Genomic DNA, 17050 nt, shown 5'->3' on the forward strand with positions numbered 1-17050 from the left:
GCACAACCCGTGTCCAGCAGCAGGCGGTCCACAAGGCAGCCCACAGCAGGTTGCATACACAGGCCGTGCTGGCAACAGATGGCCTGGCTGGGTCTCCAGGTAGCTGTGCAAGGTGACAAAACCAGTCCCAGAATCTCACACACTAGGACTGTTTCTATGACATTCTTGACGTGAGAGTGGTGAGCAGTGGCTCTGGTTGGTGGCGGGGGGGTGGGAGGAGGGCGGGTATGGCTCCACCAGGCCAGCCTGGGGCATTCAGGTGGTGACAGTGCTCCGCCTCCCTGTGGTGGTGCATGTGGGCCTACATGTGACCACACCCATGTGTGTGCACACGGACTGGACTAAGGTCACAGAGTGGAGCAGTGTCACTGTAGTTTTTCCAAGATGTCACCATTGGGGGAGGCTCGGTACAGGGTCCTCAGGATCTGCGTTATTTGTCTCCCCCCTGCACGTGAACCTGCCATGACCGAGGTGGTACGTCTCCATGGTCAGCCATGTGTTTCTAGGCACCCCCCCGCCTCTCTGGGGGACGGACCCATTCTCTGCATCGCTCACGGGCGGCTGGAGGTGTCCGTTTGGGGATGCCAGCAGCCACCTCTCTGTTTTAGGGACTTAGGCTCTGGGGGTTGGATTCTGAGGAAGGTGATTGTGAAGGGAAGCGGTGGAGCAGGGTGAGAACATTCTGAGGCTACAGACTTCATTCTTTCAAGGGCTTGTTGAAAGAAGCCCTGTAGCTCTGAGGAGGGGGTCATTGCCTTTATTTACTGCCATCCAGGGAGACCCTGGCCCCCTGGAGTGTGGAATCCAGAGTCCACGGGCTTGTTCTCTAAAGGGCAGACACTCGAGACTGTGCAGATCAGCTGGCCTTTTGTTGCACCTGCTTGCACTTGTAGCCGTGGGCACACCGAACGAGAGCAGCTGCGTTCTAGTAAAACTCTTCACAGAAACAGGTGCAAGGTGCAGTAGGCCCCTGGCCTAGAGTTTCCTGACCTCTGTGTGCTTTTGCTTGTCAGTTTTTTCCTAAAGATTTTGTTTATTTGACAGAGTGGATGTGAATAGGGAGGAAGGGCAGGGGGAGGGAGATGCAGATGCCCTGCTGAGCAGAGAGCCCCATGCGCCCCAAGATCGTGACCCGAGGCCAAGGCAGACATTCAGCTGATGGAGCCCCCAGCGCCTGAGCCTTTTTTCTTTCTTTCTTTCTTTTTTTTTTTTAAGGAAAGTTTTTTTTTTTTTTTAAGATTTTATTTATTTATTCATGAGAGAGAGAGAGAGAGAGAGGCAGAGACACAGGCAGAGGGAGAAGCAGGCTCTGTGCAAGGAGCCCGTTGTGGGACTCAATCCTGGATCTCCAGGATCACACCCCAGACTGCAGGCGGCGCTAAACCGCTGCACCACCGGGGCTGCCCCGCCTTTTAGCTTTCATGTCGTGTGTTGCCCTGCTGCTTGGGAAGCTGCACGCTATTCCTTTCCCTGTGGTGCTGACTTTTCTAGCCTGCTCTGCGCCTTCCGAGTCTGATGCTAATTGGTGACATAGCACCACGTGGACCTCCAGGGGAGGAGCTACGTCCTTGCCACTTCTCTCCCACCTCTTGTGCAGCTGTGGTCTCGATTCCTCTTGTCTTGTTCTCTAAAATCACAGTTCACAGAATTGCTTACTCGTATCTTTGCCCAACGTTCTTGCATCTCTGATCTTTCCTGTTTCCTCTTTTTTCTGTAACAGCTTTATTAAGATATAACTTATGACTGGCCTCCTTCACTTAGCATGTTTTCCAGGTCCATCTGCTTCATAGCATCATGTATCTATACTTCATTCCTTTTTACAGCTGGAGAGTACTCCATTCTGTAGATACATTTTATCCATTTATTATTATTTTAAAATTTTTTTATTTATTTACTCATGAGACAGAGAGAGAGAGAGAGGCAGAGACACAGACAGAGGGAGAATCAGGCTTCATGCAGGGAGCCCGACACGGGACTTGATCCCTGGTCTCCAGGATCATGCTCTGGGCCGAAGACAGTGCTAAACCGCTGAGCCACCCGGGCTGCCCCCATTTATTATTGATGGACATTTTGTAGATTATGAATAACACTGCTGTAAATATTTGGGTACAAATCGTGTGCATATTTTTACTTTTCTCAGGTAATATTTAGGAGTGGAATTGCTGGGTGAAATGGTAACATATGTTTAATTTTATTGGGATTTGCCAGACAGTTCCAGACTGGCTGTCCCATTTTATGTCCCCACCAGCAATGTGAGAGGGTTTGCCTCACTTTTAATGATGTAATTTGTCTTGTTGAGCTATAAGAATTCTGTACACAGGGATACCTGGGTGGCTTAGAGTTGAGCATCTGCCTTTGGCTCAGGGTGTGATCCCGGGGTCCTGGGATCGAGTTCCACATCAGGCTCCCCACAGGGAGCCTGCTTCTCCCTCTGTCTGTGTGTCTCTGCCTCTCTGTGCCTCTCATGAATAAATAAATAAAATCTAAAAAAAAAAAAAAAATTCTGTGTACTGTGGGTAGTAGACCCTTATCAGATATGATATGCAAATAATTTTCTTCATTCTGTTAGTTGTCTTTTTACTTTCTGAAAATGCTCCTTGATACAAAAATGGTTTTGATTTTGATGTTTAATTTATCCATTTTTTTCTTGTAGTCATGTTTTTGCTGTAATATCTAAGAATCCATTGCTAAATCCAAACTCATGAGTATTTTCCTGTTTTCTTCTAAATTCTTTTTGATGTTGTTAAAGATTTTATTTATTTATTCATGAGAGACAGAGAAAGAGACAGAGACACAGGCAGAGGGAGAAGCAGGCTCCTTATAGGATCACATCCTGAGCCAAAGGCAGATAGATGCTCAGCCATTGAGCCACCCAGGCACCCCTCTTCAAAGAGTTTTATAGTTTAATCTCTTATGTTAATTCTTTGATCCATTCTGAGTTAATATTTGTATATGATTTGATGTAGGGTTCCAGCTTCATTCTTGGCATGTGAATGTCCAGTTGTGCCAGCAACATTTGTTGAAAAGACTTATTTTTTTTTTCCCCACAGAATGGTCTTGGCACCCCTGTTCAAATCAGTTGACAGTAGATATATGGGTTTATTTCTGAATGCTCAGTCTTGTTCCTTTTATCTATATGTTGTGTTTATACTTTTGTTTGTTTGTGTTTATACTTTGACTTAACATGTTTATATTTATGTCTGGGTTACTATTGCTTTTTAGTAAGTTTTGAAATTGGGAAGTGTAAGTTGTCCAATTTTGCTATTCTTTTTTCAAGATTGTTTTTGCTATTTGGAGCCCCTGGTGGTGATTCTATATGAATCTTAGAATCAGCACACCAGTTTCTACAGAGAAGCCAGCTGGGATGGTGACAGGGGTTGTGGTGAAACGGTAGATCACTTTGGTTAGAATGGCCATCATTACAATAGCAAGTCTTCCAATTTGTTAACATGGGATATTTTCCAATTTATTTAGATATTTGGTTTTCTTTCAACCATCATTTGTAGTTTTTAGAGCTTGCATTTTGTACTTTGAGTTTATTCCTGAGTTTTATTTTTCTTGATGTTGTAAATGTATTTTTCTTAATTCTCTTTTCTGATTCATTGTTGCAAGTGTATAGAGATACAGTTTGATTTTGTATAGTGATCTTGCAACTTGCAACCTTGCTGAATTCCTTTATTAGTTCTGACAGATTTTTAGTAGATTACTTAGAATTCTCTCTGCATAAGGTCATCTGAGCATGAAGAAAATTTTCTCTGTTTCCAATTTAGATGCCTTTTAAGTTTTTTTCCTGCATAGCTGCCCTTGCTAGAATCTTTAGTATAGTGTGGAATAGATGTTGCAAGAACAGGTGTCCCTAATCTGTTCCTAGTCTTGTTGGGACAGTGTTCAGTCTTTCATCATTATGTATATGTAATGTTAGCTGTGGGTTTTTCACAGATATCCCTTATCAGGTTGAAGAAGGTACCTTCTTTAAAAAAGAAAAAAAAAAAAGGTACCTTCTTTTCCTAATTTGTTGAGTGTTTTTATCAAGAAAGGATGTTAGAGTTTATTAAATGTCTTTTCTGCAGCAACTGAGATTATTGTGCTTATTTATTTTTTTGGTAGACAGGGCATAATATTACTTTGTTTTTGGATGTTAAAACCAACCTCACATTCCTGGTATAATTATCACTTGGTCATGGCATATGATCTTTCGTGTATGTTGCTAGATTGAATTTGCTGTTATATTGTTGAGGATTATTGCATCCGTATTCATAAGAGATACCGGTTTGGAATTTGCATTTGGTTTTGGTATCAGGTAATACTGGCATTGTCAAGTGATCTAGGAAATGTTGTAGCCTCTCACTTTCTGGAGGGGTTTGAGAATGACTGATGTTAATTTTTCTTTCAATATTTGATAGAATTCAATGGTGATGCCACCTGCACATCCACTTAGCTTTGTAATTGGTGTTTTTTTTTTTTTTTCCTTTTTTTTTCTTTTTATTTATTTATGATAGTCACAGAGAGAGAGAGGCAGAGACACAGGCAGAGGGAGAAGCAGGCTCCATGCACCGGGAGCCCGACGTGGGATTCGATCCCGGGTCTCCAGGATCGCGCCCTGGGCCAAAGGCAGGCGCCAAACCGCTGCGCCACCCAGGGATCCCTGTAATTGGTGTTTTGATGCCCAGTTCAGTCTCCTTATTTGTTAGAGATTTGATGATATTGTCTATTTCTTCTTGAGTCAGTTCTGATAGTTTGTGTCTTTTTAGGAATTTGTCTCTTTTATCTAAGTTGTAGAATTTATTGGCCTAAAATCTGTTTTTTCTCTTCTTCAAGTAAACCCTTTAGAAATTACGTTAGTAACGTAGTGAAAGTCTTTCGGAAAATTCTACACTCTGTTTATCTGGATATGTTTATAATTCTCCACAGTATTGAAATTTTTTCTATGTAAGAAGAAGGGGTTCAGTGTTTTTCTCCTAGTGTTAAACCATTCTGTGGAACATCATCTGACCAGGGAGTGTGCTGCTGACAGGTCTTCTAACTGTCCTTTCTCAGGAGGAGAGTGTTTCCTATGCCTGTTTTAGGAGCTTGTTGTTCTCATTATTGGACATTTCAGTGCATTGTGATTAGGTATGGGGTACCTTGTATTCATTTACGCAGCTCTCTATGAACATGTGCTTCCTCTATTTGTGGATTTATATCTTCTATTTCTGGAAAATTCTCAGCCATTTTCTCTTCACATATTTTCTGTTCTCCATTATCCTGTTCTCTTCTTTGGGGACTCTAGATATAGAGCAAACCTCATTTTATCTTCTCACATGTCATAACTGTACTTCCTATTTTTCATCTTTTTGTAATACATTCTAGGTATTTTTTCAGTTCTGCCCTCCCATCCACGCAGTCTTTCTTCACTTGTGTCTAATCTGCTAGTTTGTTGAGTTTTCCCATTTCAGTGGTTCTGTTTTTTATTTCTCAAAGTTCTGTTTGGTCCATTTCCATATCTGCTTGGTATTTTTGATAGTTCCTCGTTACTTGCTCAATTTTAAATTCCTTTTTAAAAATTTTTTTATTTATGATAGTCACAGAAAGAGAAGGAGAGAGAGGCAGAGACACAGGCAGAGGGAGAAGCAGGCTCCATGCACCAGGAGCCCGATGTGGGATTCAATCCCGAGTCTCCAGGATCGCACCCTGGGCCAAAGGCAGGCGCCAAACCGCTGCGCCATCCAGGGATCCCTCAATTTTAAATTCCATCTTTTACTTCTTTAAACAATCTTTGAAGCTATTTATGTTCTTTACTTGATATCAGATAATAAAACTTCAGAGATAATTTCTGTGTTGTTTTGGCTGATTCATCAATGCTGTATTGTCTGTCTGCTTGGGTCTTTAGTGGTCCATGATTGTGAGTTCATGTTTGGTCTTTAATCTGTGGGAATTCTGGGGACCCAAATAGGAGATGCTTTCCTCCAGGGAAGATACAGAGGTTCTTTGTAGAGAAGATACAGAGCTTCTTAAGCTGTGGCTTAAGAGAGAAATCTGTTTAGACCCCGTACTAACTGGGGCTTATTCCTCGAAGCAGTGCTTCCACTGACATCTGCCTGCAGAACAGCTGAGACTTCTTATTTGCTCCTTGCTCAAAACCCTAGTTTTGGCTCTTTTAGGGGTGAATGGCAAGAAGAGGGGATTGAATTAGCGATTTCCGATTTCCCTTACCTTCAGTAGGCTGAAAGTGTACTGAAAGAAGGTATTTTTTTTTTTTTAAGATTTTATTTATTTATTTATTTGAGAGACAGAGAGTGAGTGAGTGAGCATGACCTGGGAGAGAGGTAAAGAGGGAGAAGGAGAAGCCGACTCCCGGTTGAGCAGGGAGCTTCATGTGGGGCTGAATCTCTGGCCTCTGAGATCACACCCTGAGCTGAAGTCAGAGGCTTAACTGATTGAGCCCTCCAAGTGTCCCTGAAAGGTATGTTTATAGGGATTTAGTTGTTTTGTGGGAGGGCCCCTGGAAATCCTCTGTATTCCCTGAAAGTGACATTCTCTGTAGTATGGTCATGTTACTGTCATTTATTTGGGTATTGTTTTTAATTTGTTATTAAAAATAATGTTGACATTCCCATTTTTGTACTTTAATCCTCATGCACTTAGGCATATCTGTGAAGTACATTATTGGAAGTAAAATTGCTAGATTGATAATAGATTCCATCAGTATTGTCCTTCCAAAAAGATTCTGGCAATTTATGTTCCTTCTTGCAACAGTTGAGGGCCCTCTTCCTGCGTGCCCCCCAAAACGCTATTTGTTACCAATATTTAGAATTTTAATTTTCTAAACTTTTATTCTCAACCATTTATATTGTGAAATATAGCACGGCCCAGTGATGCGTCACAAAGCAAACTCTTGTGGAATTACTTATGTCTGGACGTAGAACACTGGGAGCCAAACATAATCCCTGTTGTTATTCTGCCACTTATTCCTCTTTTTTTCTTCCAAGAACTGTTGTATTGACTTATATTTCTTGAGTTTAGTTTTGCTTTTGAGCTTTATGTATGGAATTCTACCTTTTTTTAAAGAAGGAAAAACAACTCTATATACTGTTTGTAAGATTCACTCATGTTACTGTGTGCATTTCTATACTTGCATTGCTTTATAGTGATCACTGAATAGATATACCATGATTTATCCATGTTACTGTTGATGGATGTTTGGGTTCTCTGTTTTGGGCTGCTGTGGATAAAGCTGCTTATAAAACATTCTTACCCAGATCTCTTGGTGTACATGTTACATGTTTCTCTTGGATGTGTTCCTAGAAGTGGAATTTCTGGGCCAGAGATTTGAGCATATTAGCTTTAGGAGATACTGCAAAACAGCTACCTCCTTATATTCCCTACAACTGACTAGAGTAGTTCCCATCGCTCCTCATCTTCTCCACCACTTGGCTGTGGCTTTTTTAGCCATTCTGGTGACTAGTGGTGGCTTGTTGTGGTGATGAGATTAAGCACCTTTTCATATGTTTATTGGCCATCTGTGTTTTGCGTGAAGCCTCTTGCCCAGGTTTTGTATGACTCTCTTTCTTACTGATTTGTAGGAGTTCTTTATGTATTCTGGATAGAAGCCCTTTGTCAGATATATGTGCTACTGGTGTCTTTGACTGTAGTTTGTTACTCTACTCTCTTACTGGAATACTTTTAAGAATTCGGAAGTTCATAATTTTAAGGTAGTTTAATTTATGTCTTTCTTAAGAAGTGTTTATATTGGGCAGCCCAGCCCAGGTGGCTTAGCGGTTTAGCGCCACTTTCAGCCCAGAGCCTGATCCTGGAGACCCAGGATAAGTTCCATGTTGGGCTCCCTGAGTGGAACCTGCTTCTCCCTCTGCCTGTGTCTGTCTCTCTGTCTCTCATGAATAAATAAGTAAAATCTTTAAAAAAAAAAGTGTTTATATTTTATCAATCTTAGGGTCCTCCAGGTATTAAGAAACCTTTATTGTTTTGCCTATCTCATTTGGTGGGTATGGCATGAGGTAGGGTTTTATTTTATTTTCATATGGAATTGTCCCAGAATCACAGGAATTATCCTTATCACTAGAGTCAAAACAAGCCTTGATACCCAGTAGAGCAAATCCTTTTACCTTCTTCAAGAATGTCCTTTTCCTTGTATTCTTAACCTTTGCTTGTGTACATAGATCTTGGAATTAACTTGTTCAGTTCTACAAGGAAAAGCAGTAACAAACCTGTTGGGATTTTGATTGGTTTGGCATTTAAAATGACAACAGGAGCTAACAACTATATGACTCTCTTTCTTACTGATTTGTAGGAGTCTTCCAACATGGGCATTTTCTATTATTTTAGGTGTTATTAAAAACTAATAAAAGTGTTTTAGGGTTTTCTTTCTTCTTTCTTCCTTCCTTCCTTCCTTCCTTCCTTCTTCCTTCTTCCTTCTTCTTTCTTCTTTCTCTCTCTCTCTCTCTTTCTTTCCTTTCAAGATTTTATTTATTCATGAGAGATACAGAGAAGGGGCAGAGACACAGGCAGAGGGAGAAGCAGGCTCCATGCAGGAAGCCTGACTCCATCCCAGGACTCCAGTATCACGCCCTGGGTGGAAGGTAGGCACTAAACTGCTGAGCCTCTGGGATTCCCTGGGATTTTCTTTAGAGAGGTCTTATATTTTATTAGATGTACTCCTAGATATTTGATGGTTTTAGATATAAATGGTATGTTTTAAAATATATTTTTTAAAGATTGTATTTATTTATTCATGAGAAACACACACACAGAGGCAGAGACACAGGCAGTGGGAGAAGCAGGCTCCATGCGGGGAGCCTGATATGGGACTTGATCCAGGGACCACATTATCATGACCTGAGCCAAAGGCAGATGCTCAAACACTGAGCCACCAGGTGCCCCTAAAATATTTCTTAAAAAAGATTTTGAGAGAGAACTCACACAAGCAGGGTCAGCAGCAGGCAGAGGGAACAGGAGAAGCTGTCCTCCCTGCTCAGCAGGGAGCCAGACATGAGGCTCAATCCCAGGACCCCAGGACCATGATCTGAGCTGAAGGCAGATGCTTCACTGACTGAGCCACCCAGGGGCCTCTCTTTTAAAATATTTCATTTTAGGGGCCCCTGGGTGGCTCGGTTAAGTGTCTGACTCTTGGTTTGGGCTTAGGTCATGATCTCAGGGTGCTGGGATCGAGCCTCACAGGTTTCCTGTTCAGCGGAGAGTCTCTTTGTCCTTATTTCCTCTCCCTTGCCCCTCCATGTGCACGCACTCTAAGATAAAGACATTTTTATATTTCATTTTAAAGTGTTTGGGATATAGAGGAATGCAATTGGTTTTTCTATTTGACCTTTTATATATGTCAACCTTGCTAAACTCACAGATTCTAACCACTCACTTACAGCTTTTGGATTTTGGTTATATGGAATCATATGTCTATGAATTTGATTATTTGCTTTCTAATTCTTATGCCTTTTACTTTGGTTTGCTTAGCTGTATGTAGTTATGACAGTTAGAAATCTAGTCTCATTCCCATTCTCAGAGAAACCATTTTACCACTAAGTTATTTGTTGTAGGTTTTTGGGGTTTTTTATTTATTTTTTATACAAATAACAAATATTTTGATTAAGGTGTTTTTTGGAATTAACTTGTTTGTGCATACACAAACATGTATGCAAACACACACACAAAAAAAACATTGTGGGTGATGTTTTTTGTAATGTCTTTGTTAAGTCTTTGTATTGACAGTATGCCTGCCTCATTAAACATATGAAGAATGTTTGCTCATTTTCTGGTTCTCTGGAAGAGGTGAAGAAAGAACTGTATCATTTTTTTCCTTAAATGGGCACCCAGGCGCCCCTCATAATCTTTTTTGTATCGACTACTAGCAACATTCCATTATGGTGGGAGAACACAGTCCATATGGTCCTTTGAAATCTGAGATTAGCTTTTGATCCTTTGAAATATGTTGTAAATTGTTTTATATATAAAGGTCAATATATTTAAAAAATGCTTCTGTGCATACTTGGAAAAAAGGTGTCTTCTCAAATTGTGCAATGTTTTATATCTTCCCATTAGGTCAGAATGTGTTCAGATCTTTTATAACCTTATTTTACTGTCTGCTTCTTCCAAAAGGAAGATGTTTTGAAGTTTTACATAATAATTATGGAATTTTCTGTTAGTTATTTTGGGGCAGGCTATATTATCAGCTTCCTTAAATTTGTGATTGTTAAACCCTCTGGTAAATAAAAATTTTCATTTTCAAGTGTCATTTATAATTTTCAATGTCCTTATCTCTGTAAAGTTTCCTTTGATACCAGTGTAACTTATCTAGGTTCTTTTGGTTAATATTTGCACTGCATTATCTTTTTTCTGTTTTTGTTTTTCTTGTTTTTTTTTTTTTTTAATATTTTATTTATTTATTCATGAGAGAGAAAGAGGCAGAGGGAAAGGTAGGCTCCGTGCAAGGAACCTGATATGGGATTCGATCCTGGGACTTCAGGATCACGCCCTGGGCCAAAGCCAGGTGCTAAACTGCTGAGCCACCCAGGGATCCCCTCTTTTTCTGTTTTTAATATTTGTGTTTGTAATTAACCATTTATCATGGTTTGATATTTTTTTACTTGGGTTTAATTTTTACCGCCTATTTTATTAGGTTTCTTTTCTTTCAGGTTATTTATTATTATTATTTTTTATCATACCATTTCTCCTCTCTGTTGGAAGTTTCTGAGTCTCTTGCTTTTTTTCTCTTAGTGGTTATCCTAACCTTTGCAGCAAGCGGTTGACCTCTAGCACCTTCAATCTGTTTTTGGACAAGAAAATTCTTAGAGTGTATTTTACTGTCCCTCTGACTTAAATCCTATTGCTGTGTATTCTCTTGTTTTTGTTTTTGTTTTTGTTTTTTTTTGCATTCTCTTGTTTTAAACTCCAGGAGATGATTACCGTTTATACAGTCTGTGTCCTTTTACCAACATGTTTCTCTGGTGTTGCTCTTTCTTGGCCCTGCACCCCAGAGCTTTTACCTCTGGGATGATGATGTCTGAAGATACTCTTGTGTCTCCTCTGTGTAGGTCTGCTAGTGACTCAGCCTTGTGTTTGTTTTGTGATGTGTAAAAGTGATTTTGTTTTTTTAGAGTCATTCTTGAGTCTGTGGCTTGATGTCTTTACTCAGTTTTGGAAAATATTTGGCCTTATTAACATCTTCAAATTTGATTTCTGTCCGTTTCCTTCGTATTTTCCAGCTGTTTTACTTAACATGCTTCATTCTGGATATTTTTCCTTGGACCTATCTTCCAGTGTAGCAAGTCTCTTGAATTTTTCCTAATCTGTTAAAACTATCTCTTAAATTCTTAATATTGATTTTTATATTTTTTCAGTTCTAGAATTCACATATAGTCTATAGTCTCCAGCTCTCCTCTCATTCTTAATTTTGGTTTTTATTCTTTGACCAGAGCAGCGTATCTGTCTGGTACCTATAGCAGTTGGGGACCACGTGTATGTCTGCTAACCTGGGACTGGGGTATTTTTGCAAATTTTCACTCATGTCATGTGTTATACCTGCATATTTTAATTTGTGTGCCAGTTACTGTATTTTACAGTTCTTTAGAAATTATTTGTAAGGCCTGGGATAATGTCTTCTTCCAGAGGAGATCTTGGGTTTGCTTCTGCTGGGGGCCAGGGAAGCCCTAGCAAGTCGGGGGTCCTCTCACCCAAGTTTTGGTGACTCCTCTCTTTGAAGCAGGGCTGCAGGTCCTGGAAGGCTGCTAACCTGAAGACAGGGTTCACGGTTCCCCAGCTTTGTGTGGTTGTGCCGCAGTTGGGCTGGCCCTGAAGACACAGGCTTTACTCAAAGTGAAAGTCTAGCCTTTCCATTCTCCATTCTGTGTCTGACTATATTTGTAGTTTTGTGCATCTGATAAGTGAAAAATGTTTGGTATAATTTGCATTTCCTTGATTAGTAGTGAGTGAGAGCTGTTCAATCTAACAAATTCAAATGATAATGTGAAACTTCGAAAAACAAAGGGGGTTTTGCAGCTGGTTCCTGGACTGTGGTGGGGTGCGGTCCTGGTGCTGACCTCTCCGTCCCCACAGGTGCAGCAGTACCGGGTGGCCATGACTGCGAAGGACTGCTCCATCATGATTGCGCTTTCCCCCTGCCTGCAGGATGCGAGGTGAGCTGCTTCTGCTGTCCCCTCACACCTAATCGTGCACTGCGGTTTGCTTAGCTGCTTGCTCTCTATAAGTTTGCGATTTTTTTTTAAAGATTTTTTTGAGAGCAAGCGACTATGAGAGAGGCCACGAGCTAGGGGGAGGGGGAGGAGAAGCAGACTCTCCACCAAGCAGGGAGACGATGTCGGGGTGCGATCCTGAGACACTGAGATCATACCTGAGCTGAAAGCAGATGCTTCACTGACTCAGCCACGCAGGCACCTCTATAAGCTTGTGATTCAGTTGGAAAGACATTTAGAGAGAATAACTTACAATGTCCTATTAGGGACTACTATGATTTTCTAAGAATATACTCCAAAGACTTAGCAGCAGTTTGGATCCTATGGTAGAAATTCCTCTTAAAGCCCCACGTGCCCACTGATGTGTGGAGGCCAGAGGAGCCTCCTTGGCCCTCACCTCGCCTATGGGGCAGCACGTCTGCCATTCGGCTTCCTGTTGGCAGGTCTCCTTGGATGTTAGTATTGTGTCTGGTCCCCTCCCCTTCCTTTTTTTAGGAATTCAGGATGAACCTGATAATCTTTTCTTGCTAATTAGATGGCGTCCTCAGCAGTGATCCTTGTGGTGCCAAACCCCACACAGTGTTTGTGGAATGTTCTACATTCTTCTGACATGTGTTCCTGGGTCATGATGACCTTATCGTTGGCTGCCAGCCACCCCTTTTTGAACTAAACATTCCCAGGGCTGCTGTTCCCTGGCAGGCACAGAGCAGAGAGGAAACACATAGGGATGTTCAGAAGGTGTGGCACACACAGAGGCTGTTCTGTTTAGTTGAGGACCCCCGTGATCCCGTGAGGAAGTGCCTGCCGTGCGCTGGCGTGGTCACATGACAGGAGCATGCAGAGGTCACCCGCTGCCCTTCCTGAAACAGGCCTGCCCTCAGGAATGCACGGGGCTGGCCCGGGCTTGGCAGGCCCCACCAGCTGCTTGGCAGATGCGGTCGGGGCAGGGGTGGAATACAGGCCCCGGAGCCCCGTGGGGCAGCGTGGAAGAGTCCAGCATTGGAGCGGAGCCCTGGGCTCACGGGAGGTTGTGCTGGACACAGCGACATGTTCTGTAGCTTGAGCGCCGGTTGGGTCATGGCTGGGACCCCAGTGGCTGAGCCCGGATGCCCTCTCCCCACAAGGAGCACTTGAGAGCAGGCATGGAAAGTGAGAGCCTCGGCCTTGATTAGCTTCCTTAGAACAGGAGTGTGTTCATTTTCCCCTCCTCCCAGGCAGGAGCTTGGGAAATTCGTGGTATTTGGGATGCCTTCCAAATCTAGAAGAGTAGGAAGTGTGGGGAAACTAGGACTTCTGAGTATTTTTCTTGGGCTTATCTGAGCTTATGTATTTAACCAGTCGTCGGACGTGAGCCTCTGAGGGCTGAGTGAGATGGATACACAGCAGTTTTAGTACAGAGTTCAAAACTGGCCTCTCAGTGGTTGGTTTTAATACAAATAATTGTTCGTTTTTTTGTTATAAGCACATGACTGTTCTGATGTTTAGAAAACACAAAACTAAGCCTTAAAAACAAAACATCAAACACTGCAGATAAGATGTGAGACTAAGGCACGAAACCAGATCTCTCTCCCCAGAGGAGAGGAGCCTCGGGGAACGAATGGGCTTCTCAGCAGATGTGGGAAAAAGTGTGTGAAGGAAGTTTGCTGCGGCGGCAGGCTGAGGAAAGGCTGGGCCTGTGTGCTCCTGGTGGGCGTCACAGGGTGTGAACCCTGAGCAGGGTGGGGGTTTGAGGTCCGTGTGTCTTCAAGCTGCTCTTTCCTTTGCAGCTCCGATCAAAGGCCTGTGGTTCTTTCATCGAGATCCAGGTTTGCTTTCTCTGTGTCTGTGCTGGACCTTGACCTCAAGCCCTACGAGAGCATTCCTCACCAGTACAAACTGGACGGCAAGATAGCCAACTTCTATTCAAAGACTGTACACGCCAAAGACACGGCCATGATGTCGCCCAGGTTCAAGGAGAGCGAGGACTGCACGTTAGTCCTCCATAAGGTCTAGGCGCTTTCTTCGGGGTCTCGGAGCCTCGAACACACAATGCGAGGGTTGGACGAGAGCGCTGTTCTGTTGTGCTGGGAGACCTCTGGCTGTGAACATGGTTGCTGTTTAGCCCTTGTGCAGGTGGGACTGCGTCTGGGGGACCGGGAATGGAAGGTCAGCAGACGCACCCTCCGGGATGAGGAGGTGGGGGCTCGTGCGCGTGTCCCCACCCCTTCCTCCCCACCTGGGCTCATGTCTAATCTCTGATGTCAAAGCCTTAAGACCCAAGGTTTGGCGCTCCTACCACCACATGCTAACGTAGAAAACTTGAATTGTCCCATACATCTTATAGTTTGGACTTGAAGGAAAACATGGATACTACTGGACCTGTCCCAGCCGAGTTACGTGGTCACTGTTTTCTGTGCGAGCCTCTGGTCAGCACAGATGTTGTGGGCGCTGTGCTGCCAACAGGCGGGTGGCTGATGTGGACGTTGGTCCTGAGTTGTTGTGGACTCGGGGTCTCTGTGGAGGTGCCACGGCCACTGCTCTGCACAGGGTCATTGGGGAGTGGGACTCAGGTCACGGGCAGACACCACTCACATGAGCACTGAGTCTCTTTTTAGCTCAATGATTTTCTCTTTTACTTCAGTGGAGATGAGGTGTTCCTGCCCCAGTGTGGTCGCTGCTGCCCAGAGCAGGGGTCAAGGCGACTCCACGCCAGGTGCTCTGGGTGTGCAGGGAGCCCCGCCGGAGCTAGTGTGGCGCATCCCTGCTCCCTCAAGATGAGTGACTCCTGGCTGGCACCAAGAGGGTTCTCGTTGGGGTCACCGTGGGTGTGCCCGGCTGCTATGAAAACTGTGGGGAATCTTGGCTTCGGTTTTTTATTCCATGGTAGGTTGTACAGATTATTTATATCATTGTTTTGAGGGACTAATGAAGGTTTATTGTAACATAAGATTATAATAGTGAAACCACGGGATTGTATGAAAATGCTACATGAAAAATAATATTTTGCTGATTGTAAATTTTTGTGGGGAATTTTGTGATAACTTGAGAATTATACTTGTTTGAATCAAACCAGCTCTCAGAATTTATTCAATGTTCTAACATTTACATCCTCCACACTTGAAGGTTCAAAAAGGTGCCAAATGACTTGTGGCTCCTCTGTGTGCACTGGGGGGCAGGCAGCTGGTGAGATGCCCCCACAAGGACATGGGAGGATGGAAGCATCGGTGTTGCTGGTGTGTGTGAGGTGGGCTTGCCCGGGGTGCGGCCCTGGGGTGTGACAGGGGGAGGCCCTTTGGTGCAGAGGCCTCGTGTGAGGGGACAAGGCTGCATTACTGCATTTTTTAAGCTGATTACTCCACTTCTATGTGAAGACCACAAAGAAAGAGTGGGGGGCAGAGCAGGGTGGCAAGGTGGGTAGTGTGTCGCCCTGGTGTCTGGAATGTCTAAGGACTGTGGCCCCTGCGTGGCAAGGGGAGGGCCAACCCTCAGGACGCCTCCACCCTTAGACTTGGTGAGAGGGGACCAGCTGCTCCCCCAGATCCAAGGATGGACACTTCTGTACTTTCTGAAAAGTTAAGCTTTTTTTTTTCTTTTATTTTTTTTAGTAATCTATACCAACATGGGGCTCACCTCATGACCCCAAGATTAAGAGTTGCATGCACCCCCAACCAAGCCTGCCAGGCATATGATCCATGTCTGGCATTTTGTTTTCAAATAGTCGTGTTTATTTTTCCACATCCCATCAGCTTATATATCATGTGCTGAAACTGCACAGACACTGTGTCCTAAAGGTGTGGTTTTTCTCTGGAAGCCGGTAACTGTTTACGTGGGATGAAATCACACACCTGCGTGTTTGCCGGAACCTGGTTGTCTGCTGGGCACAGAGATGTTATCAGGCTTTCTAGAGCAGCTTCGATGCCCAGCACACCCAGCAGGGTTCTGAAGCGGAGGGGCGCTGTCTCCAGGACATGGTGCTGGTCTAGCTCCAGGGCTGCAGGGAGAACATGTGGCTGAGATGCTCTGCCAAGGCTTCCCCCAATGCCTCCACCCCTTGACAACTGTCATGACTGTGAGCCAGGCATGGACTAGGCACGGACCTGCACGCCAGGGCTGGGAACTGTCCCTTCTCACCTGTACTTTCAATTATTGGTAAATGGATATAAACCGTACAGATTTCCAACTTTTGATTCTTGCCATGAAAACCAGATGCCAGAAGCAGGCGTCAGTTGGGCACGTAAGTCCTCAGCACTTCCCCTGTGGGCCCCTACCTTGCTGTGGCACTTTGGGGAGAAGATCCAGCTTCGGAAAAACCTTCCCTTCTTCCTCCATGTGCATCCTCCAAACGATGACCAGCTCGAACCTGGAAGACGTGAAATCCATTCCTAAGTGCTGTTTGGAATCTGGTGAAGCGTCAACAATGTGGCACTGTCACCCTCCCTGAGCAGGTGCCCCTGCATACATCTGCCCACCAACAAAGAGGGAACGGACCCCAAGACCCAGCAGAATGCTGTTCCATCCATGATGTAGAGCAACAGGGATGTGTGCTGCTCTGAGAAGCAGCAGCGACAGGAAGTCGAGCTGCTACCCCCAGGCTCCTGCTGCCAGCACAGGGCCCATGGACTCAGGGGTCAGAACCCAAATGCCCAAGACCTGGAGGTGGCAGGAATACACTGCTAACGGAGCAGAAGCACCGAGGCCGAAGTGCACACAGCTACCCGAGCCCACAGGAACTTGCTCTGGGGTGATGCTGACGGACGCAGGACGTCCGAGAAGCCCGCAGTTATGGAGCCATTTTAAGGTCTGAAAACAAATCGTGTAGGCCGTGCACATGCCTCAGGTGTGTGGGGGGCGGGGTCCCCACAGGCACACAAGGG

At 44.1% G+C, this 17050-nt stretch overlaps 2 protein-coding genes across 3 annotated transcripts in view; one reads left to right on the forward strand and one right to left on the reverse strand.

Annotated features, from left to right (window-relative positions):
- Window positions 1-15245, forward strand: part of IPPK (inositol-pentakisphosphate 2-kinase) — a 41477-nt gene extending 26232 nt beyond the window's left edge. The window contains exons 12-13 of the mRNA XM_041745729.1: window positions 12061-12140; window positions 13964-15245. Of these exons, the coding sequence (XP_041601663.1) occupies window positions 12061-12140; window positions 13964-14189 (306 nt within the window). The 3' untranslated portion in view covers window positions 14190-15245. The remainder of the gene's footprint in view (window positions 1-12060; window positions 12141-13963) is intronic.
- A 503-nt stretch (window positions 15246-15748) lies between these two features.
- The window catches only part of LOC121485690 (centromere protein P), a 222021-nt gene continuing 220719 nt past the window's right edge, over window positions 15749-17050 (reverse strand). For both annotated transcript variants that reach the window (XM_041746387.1, XM_041746388.1), the window contains 2 exons: window positions 16445-16536; window positions 15749-16167 (listed from right to left, as the gene is read on the reverse strand). In XM_041746387.1, the coding sequence (XP_041602321.1) occupies window positions 15962-16167; window positions 16445-16536 (298 nt within the window). In that variant the 3' untranslated portion in view covers window positions 15749-15961. The remainder of the gene's footprint in view (window positions 16168-16444; window positions 16537-17050) is intronic.

This window comes from Vulpes lagopus, chromosome 2 (assembly GCF_018345385.1).
Source record: "Vulpes lagopus strain Blue_001 chromosome 2, ASM1834538v1, whole genome shotgun sequence".
Classification (NCBI taxonomy): Eukaryota; Metazoa; Chordata; class Mammalia; order Carnivora; family Canidae; genus Vulpes; species Vulpes lagopus.